The sequence below is a fragment of the Notolepis coatsorum genome (assembly GCF_963971535.1).
Source record: "Notolepis coatsorum genome assembly, chromosome: 10".
NCBI classification, from domain to species: Eukaryota; Metazoa; Chordata; class Actinopteri; order Aulopiformes; family Paralepididae; genus Notolepis; species Notolepis coatsorum.
In genome coordinates, this window is record NC_140174.1 from 42,116,889 (window position 1) to 42,134,400 (window position 17,512).

Sequence of the window (17,512 nt, forward strand, 5' to 3'; positions counted from 1 at the left end):
GTGTGTGTGTGTGTGTGTGTGTGTGTGTGTGTGTGTGTGTGTGTGTGTGTGTGTGTGTGTGTGTGTTTGTGTGTGTGTGTGTGTGTGTGTGTGTGTGTGTGTGTGTGTGTGTGCGTGCACACGCGGCGGGCGAATAGGTGTCAGTCTTTCTGCCTTACAAGAATCCCCATCCACATTGTGTGGCTTTTCATGTGTCATCTGACTTCAGATAACCTCCCTCCATTCAACACTATCGGATTTCAGACTGCAGAAGTGGCTTCAGCTACAATGTGCTGAGATGGCGTGTCGCATAGCATTAATATACCCCCACCCCCCCTCCTCCACCCCCTCCACCCCCTCCTCCTCCCACGGTCTCTCCCAGTCTGCTGTATGTCCTCCAGGGTGGCTTGGCGCAGCAAGAGTGGAGAGTCTCTGAGCTGCTGCACAGGCTGCTGGCGTACCTGGAGCCCAAGCTCACACAGGTGTACAAGAACGTCAGGGAGCGCATCGGCAGGTACTTGTTTAGCCAACACCCCGGGTCGGCGTTACATGGCCATTGGGTTTCCCATAAATACCATCAAGCCAAGTTAATGTATAGTTTATATTTAAGATTTTAGAATGTATATACATACCAGAATGTATATCCCGGACCGTATTCTATTCTGTATTCTATTATATTCTTATTTGAGTCCTATTGACTACCTAAATGTTTATCGTTCAATGTGAGCGATCTGTAGTACCGAATTCCCCTCGGGATTATTAAAGGATTTCTATTCTGTTCTATTTCTATCTAATGAAATGGGGTTTTGTCGGTTGCTCTTTTTGGACTTGCGGTTCTTGATTTGTCCCTCTCCTCTCTAAGTCCTGTTTTAGTTTTTCACTCCTTCCCTCTCACTTTCATTCTCCCCCATCCTCCCTTGTCTCCCTCCAGTGTGCTGACCTACATCTTCATGATCGACGTGGCCCTCCCCAACACCCGGCCCACCTCCTCCCCCCACGTGGGGGAGTTCACCATGCGGGTCCTGGAGCGCCTCAAGCCCCTCACCTCCGAGCAGGAGATCCACAACCACGTCCAGGATGAGAACACCCAGGAGACGGATGAGCGCACCCAGGCTGTCAAACTGCTGAAGACCGGTGCGAGAGGCACACACACACACACACACACACACACACACACACACACACACACACACACACACACACACACACACACACACACACACACACACACACACACACACACACACACACACACACACACACACACACACAGTAGATATGGATACTAAAGCACCAGTGATGCTATACATTTGAAAAATGAGTATGTCAATTACAACTGCAAGGACAGAGGTATTGTAGTTTCTGGGATGCATGTTAGTCCTCATTTCACAGCCCTGACGTTGGGCTCGATGCCGATGCTGAACATCTGGATCCAAAAACACCTTTCTCTGTGGCAAAGGTTAATGGTGGGGCGTCTCTCAATATTTCTGATGTAGATTTTGTGTATTTTACTTTATATAACACCTGAAGAGAGGAGGTTGCTTGTACCAAAGTGTCAGCCATGAGGTCCTCTGTGCTAGCTTCTGCTAACAGGACATGCTGTTAATATTCTTATAGTTAAAGGTGCTGTGTGAAGCAATTTACATGTATTAATAGCTTTTTATTGCCAATGTGTGAACGGATTGTAACGTAACATAAAACAACTTGACCTTCCCTGACTTCCTGGGTTGCCTATAACAGCCTGTGGACTGATTTCTACCTCAAGGACTCTAGACGTGACGTTTATGCGTGCTCCCCTAAGTGCCTTGCCTCCCTCTCTAGCGCAGTTCCACAAGGAAATTAATGGAGCGCGGAATAACAGCGGTAATTAAAACTTAAAATACCGATTCAATAACGGCATGAGTACCATTTGCTCGTAAGCTAAGACGGGTGTAACTTACATTTCTGAGTTTGTGAGCTTACTCTCTGGAAAGCGTGAACGGTGCAGGCAGAGGGCAACATGGATGGAGTACACAGGCTACATAAGACAAGTGGTGCGCAAGTAAATTAGGCCTGTTTGAATTTTGTTTACAAGTCTGATTCAGAAGCCATGCTGTCCAGTGTTGTGTGGATCTGAGTGAGAGGAGCGTGGGTGATATTACCAGTGTTGTGTGGAGTTGAGTGAGAGGAGCGTGGGTGATATTACCAGTGTTGTGTGGAGTTGAGTGAGAGGAGCGTGGGTGATATTACCAGTGTTGTGTGGAGTTGAGTGAGAGGAGCGTGGGTGATATTACCAGTGTTGTGTGGAGTTGAGTGAGAGGAGCGTGGGTGATATTACCAGTGTTGTGTGGAGTTGAGTGAGAGGAGCGTGGGTGATATTACCAGTGTTGTGTGGAGTTGAGTGAGAGAAGCGTGGGTGATATTACCAGTGTTGTGTGGAGTTGAGTGAGAGGAGCGTGGGTGATATTACCAGTGTTGTGTGGAGTTGAGTGAGAGAAGCATGGGTGATATTGGTTGCAAATTGCAATATTTTGTCATTTTAAGTCAGGAACTTCACATGAGAGCAACTGCATATTGTATCAAGCTGTGCAGTAAAACAAGCCCTGCCTGCACTGGTGCCCTAACTTCCATTTGGTGGTGAAGCTCACAAAATCACTGGAAAACAAACAAACTCAGAAATGTAAGATATCTGTCCTGTTTTAATATCACTGTAATTTCAAGCTCCATTAATTTCCTCTTTGATTGTGAGTGCGGAAAAAGACATCGCTCCTGCCGCCCCCGTTAGTGTGACTACGAGCAATCGGGTGCAGTTCACTTAACGGCCACCAGTGTCATTAATGAGATGGGATTTCCACATAGCACCTTTAATATTAGATTCGATTAGATTAGATTCAAAATGTATTGACATTATACAGCACAAGTACCATACAACGAAAATAAGTTTGGCATCCAACAGGAGTGCAAATGCAACAGCAATATACAATGTACAGGTGATTAAACTGGGTATAAAATAAACATATAAATTAGTACTACTGGGTGTAGTGCTAATAAGATGTATGTACAGAGTTGTAATACCAATTAGGAGTGGGGGGAAAAATCGATACGTAGTAGTATCGCGATAGTTTGCGTGGCGATACTGTATCGATATTTAATTATTCAAAAAAAATTAAAAACTTTTTTGTATATATTTTTTTGTATAAGGAAGTTGCATTGTTAATTTCAATACCTGTAATAGTACAGTAGTCCACACACACGCACAAATGTGCATTCAGTTAAGTTGGAATATGACTGTAATACAAACAGTTCAGTTTGTCAGGTAAATGCAACACAGATTACAGTGTTGACATCTGTCTGCTTGAGAAAATACCATGTTCTGCAATAAAAATGATTGAAGTGAGATGAACAGACTGAACTTTCTTTTATTAGATAAAACATGTTGACAATGTTTTACTTTACAGTTGAAAAAAGGTAATAAATCGCAATATATCGCAATACTCAGCATATCGCAATATATTTAGTATTGCAATACTATCGTATCGTGACTCAAGTATCGTGATAGTATCGTATCGTGAGGCCTCTGGTGATTCCCACCCCTAATACCAATATGTACAGTGATACAGGTATAAAGACAGTATAGTAGTAGTCATACTGGCTAGCAGCATAACTAGTAAGAGTATGTAAGGGATATGTACAGATATAGATATAGTATCTACAGATATGTAAAATGATGACAGGTGGATGAAGATCTTAATATTAATCTTCATTTTAAAGAATATGCTTAAAAATTGAACAGTCATGAACAAAAGAGATCTCCATTCTAGTCAAAGTTTTGGAGGGGCTATGTTAGCCACACATCTTGACAGAGACCAAATATGGTCAAATTCAAATACAGTCATCGACATACGTTTAGGTGGTCTATTACTGTACCCATGGCCGCCTAGTTATAGTTGAAAGTGAGGGTGCAAGATTTTTTTTTTTCTTTAATATTTTTTTTTAATATTTTTTTTTTTTTATTATTTGACAGGCAAGGTGTGGTTTGGAGGGGGTCCGGCACGACCCCCTCCATGGCAGATTTTTTTTTAAATTTAATGAACCTGTACGTGCAATTTCCTGCAATATAGAGCCACCACTAGACCCCTGGCCCTTCTATCCTCTTTGTTTTACTGTGTCCTACCAGTTTTTATTACTTTCATTGCTTTATTATGTTTTTAATCCTATATCTTGCACCATACTGTTTGTTTTTGTTGCTTTCATTGCTTTGCTATGTTTTTTTTCTTTCTTTTAATCTTATACCTTGCCTCACACTAATTTGTTTTTATCAACTTGCTTGTGAAGCACTTTGGTGTCAGCTGCCGCTGCCTGGAAATGTGCTATACAAATAAAACTGACTTGACTTGACTTCAATCTTGACCAATAAAGCTGCTCTTTTCACTATAAAACTCAGTTTATATTGCAGTATGATAGCCAATTACTATAATAATAATATATTAATATATATATATACTGTATATACACTGTATATTGATTTTTCGCTCATTCATTTTTATTAAATCAATCTCCTTTCAAATAGGCCAAGTTTTAATAAGAAAGAGAAAAAAGATATATTTCCATTACCTGTAAATCTTGTGTCTCTTTATCTCCTTCTCTGCCTCCTCCCTGAGTCTGCAGTGCACAATCATGACATCGATCTCAAAAAAAAAAAAAAAAGTAAAAAAAAAATGGAGGCCCCTCGTCACTATAGGCCCACGGGCCTAGGCCGTCGTTAATCCGGCCCTGCTCGTCTGCCATATAGATAGCGTTAACGTTTGCAAATGAAGTCAACGTCATCCAGCTCACACCACATATCTAGATAACGTTAGCTAGCGGCTAGCACTAAAGCTAACGCCAACCAGAGAGGGAAACGTTATTATTATTTATTCTAGGAAACCGTATGACCAGATCGCAATTCGGGACCGTGAAACACTTTTATTGTATTGCGTGGTAGAACCGTAGAAGTTCTACTACCACTCAATAGTAACTTATGTCTAACATAATCCTTTTATTTGAACAACTTACTGGAAAAGCCTGCCTGCCTGGTCTGCCACCAATATTATGACACACTCTGTGCGCTTTGATATTTACACTCAGCCTACCTGCAGCCAGACTGCAGCGCTGTGAGCCAAAAGGTCTACGCGCTGGAGATGGGAGGCACTGGATCAAACCATAATGGGGCAGGGGGGGGGGGGGGGGTTCGCAATCTTTGGAAACTTAAAAACTTGTTATTAAGTGTCATTGTGTATTATTAATTTGATTGAAATTACGTAGTTATGGTTAGATAATATTGATATATTGGGGGGGGGATATATCAATGATCAAAAAGTGAGGGAGCAAAGAGACAAGCTTGCTCCCCCAAGTTCAATACTGGTAGAGCACCCGCTTCGCCTGCTCAATTACGTAGGCGCCTATGACTGTACCTACTGTAGTTCTAGTTCACTTTCAGTTTCCTCAGTATTGTTGCATTGATCATCTTTCTTTAATTGACGTTCGTATTTTGATGGTCCCGACCAAGCAGAGTGTGTCTAAATTACCTGCTTCATGTATCCGCTCTTTAAACGCTCTGCCCCTGGAGTTACATACAGTATACTGTGGCCTTTCGTCAACTTATGAAAGACTTTGCCCATTATTCTACACTCCCTCATTATTTCCATACGCCGTTACCCTCTCATCCTTCCGTCTGTCTCCATAAACATCTAGATTATGCAGGTAATTATGTGGATAATTAGATAATAAATGGTAATAGATTGTATTTTCTCATCAGAACAATGCGGCACAGGAACAAGGCAGTTAAAGTGTCTCGCTTTTATTCTCTGGCGGCAGTCTATGAACTGTACTGTCTCTCTCTCTCCCCCTCTCTCTTTCTGTCTCTCTTTCTGTCTCTCTCTCTCTCTCTCTCTCTCTCTCTCTCTCTCTCTCTCTCTCTCTCTCTCTCTCTCTCTCTCTCTCTCTCTGTGTGTGTGCAGTGTTAAAATGGTTAATGGCCAGTGCAGGGAGAACGTTCACCACTCCTGTTCATCAACAGCTGCAGCTCCTGCCTCTGCTGTTTAAGGTAACCACACACACACACACACACACACACACACACACACACACACACACACACACACACACACACACGCACACACACGCACACACACACACACACACACACACACACAGTGTAGCATTATTACCCACTCAATCTTACTTGCCTATTAAACTCCATTTCTCTCTTCATTTACTCAAAATGGGTCTGTATCTCTTTGTCTCTCCCTCTCTCTCTCTCCCCCTCTATCTCCCTCTCTCTCTCTCCCTCCCTCCCCGCTCCTCCCTCCTCCTCTCCCTCCAGATCGCACCGGTGGAGATGGATGAGAGTTATGATGAGATGAAACAGGACGCGCGCACGTGTCTCTCTCTCATGTCCCAGGGCTTGCTGTACGCCCAGCAGATCCCTCTGGTGCTGGCTGCTCTGGCCGAGGTAGCGCACGCACACACACATATACATACTGTACACAAACACAAATAAGTACACGGGTACACACGCGCAGATACACCCTCACACACACACAAACACACAAACAAACACACATGCACGTGTGCACATACACACACACAGTTCCCTCTGTCGTTGTGCCATACCTCACAATGCCCAAGATGTCGAAAAACTGAAGCAAGCTAAATGGTTCTGATAAGCTCACCGACTATGAGAATGTAGTGGCCCTTTTGATAAAATACCAAGTTATTTTTTTTTTAAATTGCAGTTCTGTTTCATTAGGGGCTCTGCTTGGCATCACTACTGCACTCGCTCGCGTACGTGCACGCGCACTGAATAAATTCCACAAATGTACCTTTAATACCAGTATTAGTCTGACCACACCCCTCATCAGCTTACCTTCATAAGCAGGTGTGTGGTCACCTGCTCTCCTCCTTCTCGCTTTCACCACAAGAAAGTGCCTCGGTAGTACCCCACTTGACGTGTTGTTAGTGGAGAAAAATTTTGTTTACAAGGAAGGAGATACGTTGACATCATATCTTTATTTTCTCTCTCACTATTTTCGAGAAAATACGGCGATATTGTCTTCGTACTGGAGTGTCTGGAAGATGTTGATCATTCTAAAAATCCTCCACCGGTTTTCGTATTGGGAGCACGCCGCTGCATGCTTCTCAACTGCAGTTCCTTGCTGTGTTTGTTGGGGTGAAACCAAATCTGTCAGGCCACAGCTGAACTGTCGGACATGCCGCTGTTGTGAGAAGCGGTGCGTTCCAGGTTGGGTGAGTAGTGTTTTGCTGGCAGGCTCCACTTGTCTGTTAGTGCTATGGGGGCTACTTGACAATGTTTATGGAAACCGGCCCCAGGCTAGGGTCCTTTGTTCAGCCACCTAGGCGACAGAAGGCCTTGGTCTGAAGACCATTATAGTTTTAACTAGTGGGCCGCGACCATTAACACTGGTGATCCCTGTGTGTTTTGGACGAGTGGATTCTCTCTGTCACCGTGTTAAGGCCCCATCTTTCATATCCAAATGAGAGTATTCCTTCACGAGGGGATATGTGCATGAATGTGCGATAGCGGCAGATTCATGTTCAAAGTCAGCTACACAGGCCAGTTGGTATTGTGCTGATTCCGTCGGGTGTTGGTAAAATCACGTTGTGAAGCGGTGTTGACATCTTGTTTTCTCTTTTCTCTTAAAAAGTGAGGAGAGGTTCAGAACGGCGGCCTGTCTGGGTGAGTGTTATGTCATTGTTACAGGTTCAGTTGATAGCTGCTTAGCTTACGGTTAGCCAGTCAGCTGTTAACTGCTGCGTTAGCCTGCTGGGATCGCTCAGGTTGGGCCTACTGTTAGCCAGTCAGCTGTTAGCTGCGGGGCTAGCATGTCGTGATCGCTAGGTAACGTTAGCTTGCTGCTATAGGCCATGGCCTGGCGCGGGGTAGCTTAGCTTCTCGCGCGCCGCCGTGAGCTCGCTTCTGATCGCGTGCGTGGTTAGCTCGGCGTCTCGCGAGCAGAAGCAGTAGCACCCGAACGGTTGGAGCGGCCGTTAGCTTGATGCTATTCTGTTGAACGTGCTTTGATTTTAACATGTTTTACACTCTTGACTACGACGTCATCCTTGACAGGGGATGTTTCGTCGACCCTGCCCTGAGCCAGGACGGCAAGGTTGCATCAACAGAGGACTGTAGTGCGGGTTGGAGCGGTGACGCTGTCCAGTTCGGACAACACAGGAGCGGCTGTGTTCCTACGGTGTCTGTGACTGCACTTCGCTGATCTGCTTTCCGGGTAGGAACGGGTTTGACCAGACCTTATAACACGTCTTCTGGTTTTACTTTTCTAAATGTATTGTGAATAACGATGTTTTTCCCAAAACGTGTGTTGCTGCAATGCATTTAGGATACGTTGCGGGTTATGTGTGAGCTGTTTTTGTCACTGGCAGTTAGCTTCTCCGTGCAAATCGGGATGTAATGATCTGGTTGTTGTGTGAGAAACATCATGGTGTTTATATGTACCGTGTACTCACAACTAAGGTAACTAACCTATGAAGCTATGCTTGGTGACAAGTGAGTAAAAGAATGTTCTTTTCTCAGACTGTGATGACAATGAACAGTGTGTTCACATATTAACAGGTTTTCCTGTTTTAACTGGCCGTATTGAGGGTAAAATAGGAGGATTGTGTTTTTCCCCCCGGTTCCCTGGGGACTTTTTCATCCTCCTATCAGACATGTTGTGCACTAATTGTGTCTTTTGTGTGGTAGGGATGCGATGTAACTCTTAGCTTGATTGCTGAGGTTGTGCTAAATCTGCTGGAGAAACTTTATTTTCCTAAAAGAGAAAATGGTTTGGTCGCTGTCATGTGTGCTTAGCAAGGCCTGTGGCCGATACTAATCAAGTTCAAGTTCTTCAAGTTCTTTAATAGTTGTCATACAGAAGTACAGAATACTTTCATACAAAATGCTTCTTACTGTTACGCTCCAGAGACTGTGCTAGACAAGATAGTATCAAATAACATAATAACATAATATAGCATGAATTTAGAAGAAGAAAATGAGGTCACAGTGTTCGGTATAGACATATGTACAATGTTCTGAGTTACCATATAATATACAATACACAATACTATGCAGTGTACTAATGTACAGTACTATCTAGTGCAAAGCAGAAATGGGATGAGGTACAATTTTAGGTACAATTTACAGTAAGGTGTACGAGTTGTAGTGCAATCCTTCATCCATAAATATAAAGTGTGGGGAGTGGGTGCTACAGTGTGTTTGTTTAAAGTGGGTGTGTGCTATAAGTGTGTGGAGTGGGTGCTACAGTGTGTTTGTTTAAAGTGAGTGTGTGCGTGTGGATGTGTGTGCTATGTGCGTTTGGTAGTTGTTGTTGTGTAGTGTTCATTCATTGTTCGTTTAGCAGCCTGATGGCCTGGGGATAGAAGCTTCTTCTGAGTCTTTCTGTGCTCGCCTTGAGACTCCTGTATCGCTTGCCTGACCGCAGCAGTTCAAAGAGGCAGTTGTTCGGGTGACTGGAGTCTTTAATGATTCTCTTAGCCTTGCCCTTGCAACGCTTGTAGTAAATGTTCTGGAGGGTGGGGAGCCCCCCTCCAATTGTGCGTTCGGCTGAACGTGTCACTCTTTGTAGTCTGCTTTGGTCTTGTGCAGTGCTATTCCCAAACCAGGAGGTGATGTTGCCGGTCAAGATGCTCTCTATTGTACATGAGTAGAAGTTCTTAAGGATCTTCTGGCTGACTTGGAACTTCCTTAGGCGCCTGAGGAAGTAGAGGCGTTGTCGTGCCTTCTTCACAACACTGTTAATGTGTGTGGTCCATGTCAAGTCCTCGGATATGTAGGCTCCGAGGTACTTAAAGCTGTTGACTCTCTCAACCGGTGCCCCGTCGATGCTGAGGGGGCTGTAGTCCTTGACCCCCGACCTCCTGAAGTCCACAATCATCTCCTTTGTTTTGCTGACGTTCAGGGAGAGGCTGTTTTCCTGGCACCATCCCGCCAGGACCTTGACCTCTTCCAGGTAGGCCCTCTCGTCGTTGGCAGAGATCAGGCCCACCACCACTGTGTCGTCAGCAAATTTGACGATTGTATTGCTACTCCGCTGAGCCACACAGTCGTGTGTGTACAGGGAGTAGAGGAGGGGACTCAGAACACAGCCCTGGGGGGCCCCTATGTTGAGGGTGATGGATGAGGAGGTGCAGTTGCCTGCTCTCACCACCTGGGGTCTGCCAGTCAGGAAGTCCAAGACCCACTGGCAGAGGTCATAGCCCAAGCCCAGGTCCCTGAGCTTGGCTATGAGTATGGAGGGGACTATGGTATTGAATGCCGAGCTGTAGTCGATGAATAGCATTCTCACATAGTTCCCCTGCCTCTTGTCCAGGTGTGATGCTGCTGTGTGCAGCACATGGGATATGGCGTCCTCCGTGGACCTGTTGGGGCGGTATGCAAATTGCAGGGGGTCCATGTTGATGGGGAGGGAGGAGCAGATGTAGCCCTTTACTAGCTTCTCAAAGCACTTCATGGCTATGGAGGTGAGAGCTACAGGGCGGTAGTCGTTGAGGCAAGCAGGCTTGGATTTTTTGGGTACAGGGATAATAGTGGACTTCTTCAGGCAGGTGGGGATGACAGCCTGTTCTAAGGACAGGTTAAATATGTCAGTGAATACTGGGGCCAGTTGGTCGGCACAGACTTTTAGGACGCGGCCGGGGATGCCGTCTGGACCTGCTGCCTTCCTGATATTCACTTTTTTAAAGGTCCGCCTCACCTCATGCTCTGTTACCCTGAACACTGCGCCTCCATCAGCAGCCGACCCCCCCCCCCCCCCCATTGCCGAGGCTTGTGAGCTGGTGTTGTTATTACCAGCATCAAACCTCGCATAGAAGGTATTGAGGTCATTTGCTAAGGAGATGTCACTGTTCAGTTTGAGGGAGGCGCCTTTGTAGTCTGTCATCGTTTTGAGCCCCTGCCACATAGCTCTAGAGTCAGCTTGTTCAAACTGGAGTTCAATTTTATCCCTGTAGCGTCGTTTGGCCTCTGACACTGTCCTCCTTACGTTGTATCGCGCCACCTTGTGGTCATTCATGTTGCCTGCCTCTAGGCCGTCGTTGTATGCTTTGGTGCGCTCTCTCAGAGCTTCACGGACGGATTTGTCTACCCAGGGTTTTTGATTTGGGTAAACTTTCATTTTGGTAGTGGGGATTGTTTCTTTCACCCTAGTACAAACATAGTCCAGCACTGTCTCCGTGTAGACATTAATGTTATCTGTGTCGCGGAACACATTCCAGTCTGTGTGGTGAAACACTGACCGGATCGTCTCCTCTGACGTCACATCCCATTTCTGCACCTCTCGCGAGACTACGGGAGTACTTTTAATTCTCTGTCTGTACTTTGGTGAAAGAAAGATGGATGCGTGATCTGACTTACCAAAGCCACTATCAGAATGAGCCTTGTAGCCACCTTTAAATTGCGTGTAACAGTGATCTAGGATGTTACCGCCTCTGGTGTTGCAAGTCACATGCTGATAGAAGTCAGGCAATACCTTTCTCAGATTGGCGCTATTGAAATCTCCCAGAACTAAAATGGCGGCGTTAACATTCGCCACTTGGATTCTATTTACCTCGTCGTGTAGTCTGGAGAGCGCAACCTTGTTGCTGGCTTGCGGTGGAATATACACTCCGACCAGGACGATCGCCGTTAACTCCCTCGGGAGGAAGAAAGGACGACACTTGATGGTTATATATTCCAGTTCTGGGGAGCAGTGGTTGGATAATTCCTTCACGTTCGTTGGATCGCTCCAATTTTTGTTAAACATGAAGGCAATACCTCCTCCACGTTGTTTACCGGACTCTGATGATGTCCGATCCTTGCGATGGATAAAGAAGTGATCAGCCGGTTGAATTGCGTGGTCTGGGACGTCCGGCGTCAACCACGTCTCGGTGAAGCAGAGGACGTTGCAGTCCCTAACGTCTCTTTGATATTGAATCCTTGCTCGGATGTCATCCAGTTTATTGTCAATTGATTGTACATTGGCTAGCAATATACTGGGCAGTGGTGTACGGTGGCGTCTGGATCTCAGCCTGTTACGGATCCCAGCCCTCTTCCCTCGCCGTCTGGTTCCTCTGTTCCTGGGGTCTAGGAACAAAGGATCTGGTCCTGATCTCCGGAGAATTTCTTCAGGCCATTGATGCGGTTCGGAAAGCTGATCCAGTGAGTAATCCAGTTGGTAAGTTTCCCGTAATCCAATGTCTATGAGTGACTGACGGTCATATACATTAAATGCACCAACAGTTGGTACGAACAAAACTCTAAAAACTATAAATATTAACAAAAGTAAACACAGTCTCGACGGAGCGAACAGAGAGGCAGCCGGTCGGAGCAGCGCCATCATCATCATCGAGAATGATGTATTCTCTCATTGTGAAAAAACGGCGTTCCTCTGTTGAGTGTTTTTTGCCATTTTTTGTAGGTGATGATGGGTTGTGTGTGTCATGTGACCTACAACTGGGTTGGACTGGCCACAGAAGCACATGTGTATGTTGGACCGGGGCTCTACCTCTCTATTCTGTGTTTTTCCTTAGTAAAAATCAGATAGCAGGTTAGCTCATGCGCTGTGTGGAGCTGTAAAACGCTTCATAGAGCTGACTATGACTGTGTCATATTCTCTTTTTGTCATTACATCGTATCATGGGTGTGGGGTCGTAAAGGGGTGAACTGGTAACCTTTCCTCTCCCCCTTGTTTCTGTCGGTCAGGGGTACACCCCCTGTCCTTCAAGGTTTCCGTCACGTGGCGGTTCGGCACATTACGGGGGGGGGGGGGGGGGGAGTTTCCTGGTCCCACGGCCTGGTATATTGGGCGTGTGCACCGCAGGAATTCCCCCGCCATAGAGTACGTCACCGTGCGCGTCTCTGTTGGTAGGACTTCCGTGTGCTGTTCAGGTCCATGTGATGGATCTGTTTTCAGGGGGGTGGTCAGGGCTCCTCCTCACCAAGCGCCTATTCGGGCCTTCTGTGAGTTCGGACTCATTCTTCCATGTGAGGGAGTCTCCATCAGAGTACAGAGCCTTCCTCCTCAGATTGTCAAAGTGAGTGGACCCTCTAGAAGGGTCCTATTCTATTGTATATGTATTCGATTCAATTCGTTTATTGAGTGTGTATGGGTTCAGTGCCTCTTCCCCGGAGAGCCCTAAAACCAATTTTTTACATGGCTCAAGGTGCAATATATTCTTTTCAATCTGTACAGCTCGCGTGGGAAGTCTCTCTGGGGATCCCCGTCTCCTTCCTATGGGAGGGTGGTGGGATGTAAAAATGTGAACATTTTTTACCCCGGCTGTGTAGACTGGGATACATACTGTTGATGCTTCCTTTTTTTCTATTCCAGAAGTGTTGGAGTTAGGGAGTGTCACACCCCTCTTGTCGTTCCCCTGGGCGCCTTGGGGATTCAATGACAGGTCTAAATAGCCTGTTCATTGATGGGGGTGTGTCCCGACGCACGTATAGTGCTAGCTCGCTGTAAACAGGCGATTGACTGGCACGCCTTGGTTGCTTGTGGTTGAAACAGCGTTTTTATAAAGCAACTGAGATGGGGGTTTTTCCTCTTCCGACGACCAGATCCCATGACCTGGGTTGGTTTTTCGACGGATTCTCGTTCATGTCTGGGGGATGATGACGAAATGGATCTGAACATATGTAGAGGGGTCTCACGCCCTTGGGGTGGGCCACCAGGCGCGGTTCGCCCGAACGTCTGGGTGGCGCCTTCTTTTCATGTTAAGATCAACACGCATATCTGCCCTTCTCCTGGAGTAGGCATGTCGGCGTGGTTAGGGCACGGGACTGGTTCTGGTCACGCTGGTCCAGATCAGTTGAACCCGTTGTCCGCCGGGGATGCAGATCTGCTGTTCTGGTACCCTGAGGGACTTGGGCTTTTTTCAGGGGGAAAAATGCCAGGTCGGTCTGGGTGTCACAGGGTTAAGCGCTATGGAGACCCTGGTTGGGTACGTTTTTACTCAGCACTGTCGTAATGGCTTACAGCCATGCCATTCTGTACACGCTCGATCTCGTCGGATCTCGGCCGCTACACAGGTTGGTCCTGGTTAGTACTTGGTTGGGAGACCGCCTGGGAATACCAAGTACGGTGTGCTTAGGGGCTGGTTCTCCATTATTTTTCGCTCCTCTCTCACGCATGGCGAAGAGGGGCCTGTGGGGGTGGTTTTTTGACCTCCTCTGGTGACCCTGTGCTTCCCGTACCGCCAGGCCCGGTCCGAAGTGATGTTTGCGACCCGTAGGCCTGGGTTAACCCTTTTTTGAAAACTGAAACACTTGTACTGCGGTATAGCCGGTGTATGCCCGCAGGTGTGTTTTGGAGTTTTTTCTTGAGGGGTTATAGGAACAACCACCGCTTTGGGTAACACCGAGGTGGTTGATTCCCTGGTGTGTTGGAGCAGTGTCAACTCCCGGGCACCGGTTGAGGGTGCCCCTGCACGTTCATGACGTCTGCCAATCGTGTCAGCCTTCTCTGCCTCGACCCCTCTGGGTGGGGGTTTTTAAATGGAGGCTTGGTCATGCAACACCGCCAGCTTACGCTCCTTCCGCCGGGGCGGCTGTGTTCAGCTGTCCCCTCTGGCGCCTGTCTCGTCCGCAGTCTCCAGGCTAGGGTTAACAGCCTGTTGCCTGGTTTTTCCCCGGTGCGCTGCCTGCTTCCGTTGGTTAACCTTTTTTGTGTGCTTACGGCCATGCTGACTGCCTGTTCTGCAGGGTCAGTGTGCCAGGCGGTGTACTATTGGGGGGACAGGGCCCGCTCGGCTTACGGCCATACCGACCTAAACACGCCCGATTTCGTCCGATCTCGGAAGCTAAGCAGGTTCTGGCCTGGTTAGTACTTGGTTGGGATACCGCCTGGGAATACCAGGTGCAGTAACTGAGGGGCCTTTGTCCGAATACGCTGGCGATGTGGGGGGCGGGGCACTACGTGCCCACCTGGTGGGGTCTTGATGTTGGCATCATGGACTTCTCCGGGCCCCCATTCCAGGGAGTCCAGTCCTTTTGGTGGGTCTGGGTCTTCCTTCGCGCTCCGCTGCTACGGCCTTGCCACGGGGTTGGGTTTGCCCTTGACCCCGTGATTCTGGGGGCAGTAACGAGGTTGTTCCTCCGTTCGTTCCCGGGTGGCATGCGGGTTGTGCGTGTGTGTAGTCGTGGGGTCAAGCCACGGTCTGCTCACCCTGTGCGTTGAGTTGCTTGAGTGCCTCTTCGCACGGTCGGGTCCGTCGCCTTCCCGTGAAGCCTCTAATAGGGGGGATACCCTCCATTAGGGGGGGTCGGGGGGGCTCGGCCCTCCCTGTTCTGATGGTTTTGGGGGGCTGTCAGCGGGGTGTATTTGTCAGCCAGCGGCTCCGCTTGGCCTCCCTTTGTGCAGTAGTGATGCCAAGCAGAGCCCCTAATGAAACAGAACGTTAGGTTATGACTATAACCAAGTTCTGTTAATTAGGGGTGACGCTTGGCATCAGACGGCCGCTGCAGCCCTTGACCTCACCTTGTGGTGAAAGCTTGGGAAGGAGGAGAGCAGGTGACCACACACCTGCTTATGAAGGTAAGCTGATGAGGGGTGTGGTCAGACTAATACTGGTATTAAAGGTACATTTGTGGAATTTATTCAGTGAGCGTGCACGTACGCGAGCGAGTGCAGTAGTGATGCCAAGCGTCACCCCTAATTAACAGAACTTGGTTATAGTCATAACCTAACGTTATCAAACTCTCTCTCTCTCTCTCCTCTCCCTCTCTCTCTCTCTCTCTCTCTCTCTCTCTCTCTCTCTCTCTCTCTCTCTCTCTCTCTCTCTCTCTCTCTCTCTCTCTCTCTCTCTCTCTCTCTCTCTCTCTCTCTCTCTCTCTCTCTCTCTCTCTCTCTCTCAGAAATCTCCTTTAACCCAATCCCCTGACCCCCCCCCAGCTCCCGAGCTCTTCCCAGTGGATAGGATCTTATTCCATATTTTATACTTGGACGTGCTGACGTGCTGAGAAAGCTTGTTAATGAAACCTCTCAGTCTTGTCTCGTACACCACCCCCACCCAAACACCCCCTCCAAGACTGTAACCCTCACCAGCCCTCTCTCTCTCTCTCCCTCTCTAGATGGTGGGCAGCAGGTCGTGGCATGCCCGCTACTCGGTGCTGAGCTACCTGCAGATCATGGTGTTCTATAACCTGTTCACCCTGCTCAGCCTGCCCGCCGAGGTCATGCGCATCCGAGAGATGGTTCTTCAGCTTCTCCTGGACGAGCAGCTGGAGGTAACACACCCGTACAGTCGGTGTTAGGGGTGGGAATCGCCAGAGACCTCACGATACGATACTATCGCGATACTTGCGTCACGATACGATAGTATCGCGATACAAAAAATATCGCGATACGCTGAGTATTGCGGAAAAAATTAATTATTAAAAAAAGAAAATTGATCAAATTTAATGTATTACCTTTTTTCAACTGCAAAGTAAAACTTTGTCAAAATGTTTTATCTAATAAAATCAAGTTCAGTCTGTTCATCTCACTTCAATCATTTTTATTGCAGAACATGGTATTTTCTCAAGCAGACAGATGTAAACACTGTATCTGTGTTGCATGTACCTGACAAACTGAACTGTTTGTATTACAGTCATATTCCAACTTAACTGAATGCACATTGTAATTGACATACTCATCTTTCAAATGTATAGCATCACTGGCGCTTTAGTATCCATATCTACTGTGTGTGTGTGTGTGTGTGTGTGTGTGTGTGTGTGTGTGTGTGTGTGTGTGTGTGTGTGTGTGTGTGTGTGTGTGTGTGTGTGTGTGTGTGTGTGTGTGTGTGTGTGTGTGTGTGTGTGTGTGTGTGTGTGTGTGTGTGTGTGTGTGTGTGTTGTGTGTGTGTGTGTGTGTGTTTGTGTGTGTGTGTGTGTGTTTGTGGTTATGGTTAGGGTTAAGGTTAGTTTTAAGGTTCACTTAGAGGTTATGGTTACGGTTAAGGTTAGTTTGAAGGTTTGCTTAATGGCCATGGTTAGTTTAAAATAACGGTGTGGTTATGGTTTGGGTGAGGCTGTCGGAAAAGTGTGTCTTAGTAGTGTTAATGTAAAAAGTACTCGCATAGTGCCCAGAGTCCGATCCCTGGCAGGCAAACTTACCACAGAGACTACGGATATAGACAGGCCAGGTGTGTGTGTGTGTGGACTACTGTACTATTACAGGTATTGAAATGAACAATGCAACTTCCTTATACAATTTAAATTTTTTTATGAATAATTAAATATCGATACTTGAGGTCCCTGTATCGATACAGTATCGCCACGCAAAGTATCGCAATACTACTACGTATCGATTTTTTCCCCCACCCCTAGTCGGTGTAGATGTCGGGGACGCACCGCTTTCTCACTGCCGAGAATGTTTCTTAGGCCTAACCTTTTAAGTGCTGTATGAGGTAGGCGGCACGGTGGTGTAGTGGTTAACCTCTTAACACTTTGACTGCCACGCTGTTTGCGCGTTGTGTTGTGAGGGTGCCAGCCTTATAGTCGTTTCCACGGTCGTTTCAC

The 17,512-nt window shown here is 47.0% G+C and overlaps 1 protein-coding gene across 1 annotated transcript in view; it reads left to right on the plus strand.

The window, feature by feature from the left end:
* The window catches only part of LOC311235551 (proteasome activator complex subunit 4B-like), a gene marked incomplete at both ends in the record, with an annotated part of 115,997 nt that overhangs the window by 79,942 nt on the left and 18,543 nt on the right, over nucleotides 1-17,512 (plus strand). Inside the window, 5 exon segments of the mRNA XM_084323020.1 lie at nucleotides 362-493; nucleotides 911-1,113; nucleotides 5,958-6,043; nucleotides 6,323-6,451; nucleotides 16,085-16,240. Of these exon segments, the coding sequence (XP_084179146.1) occupies nucleotides 362-493; nucleotides 911-1,113; nucleotides 5,958-6,043; nucleotides 6,323-6,451; nucleotides 16,085-16,240 (706 nt within the window).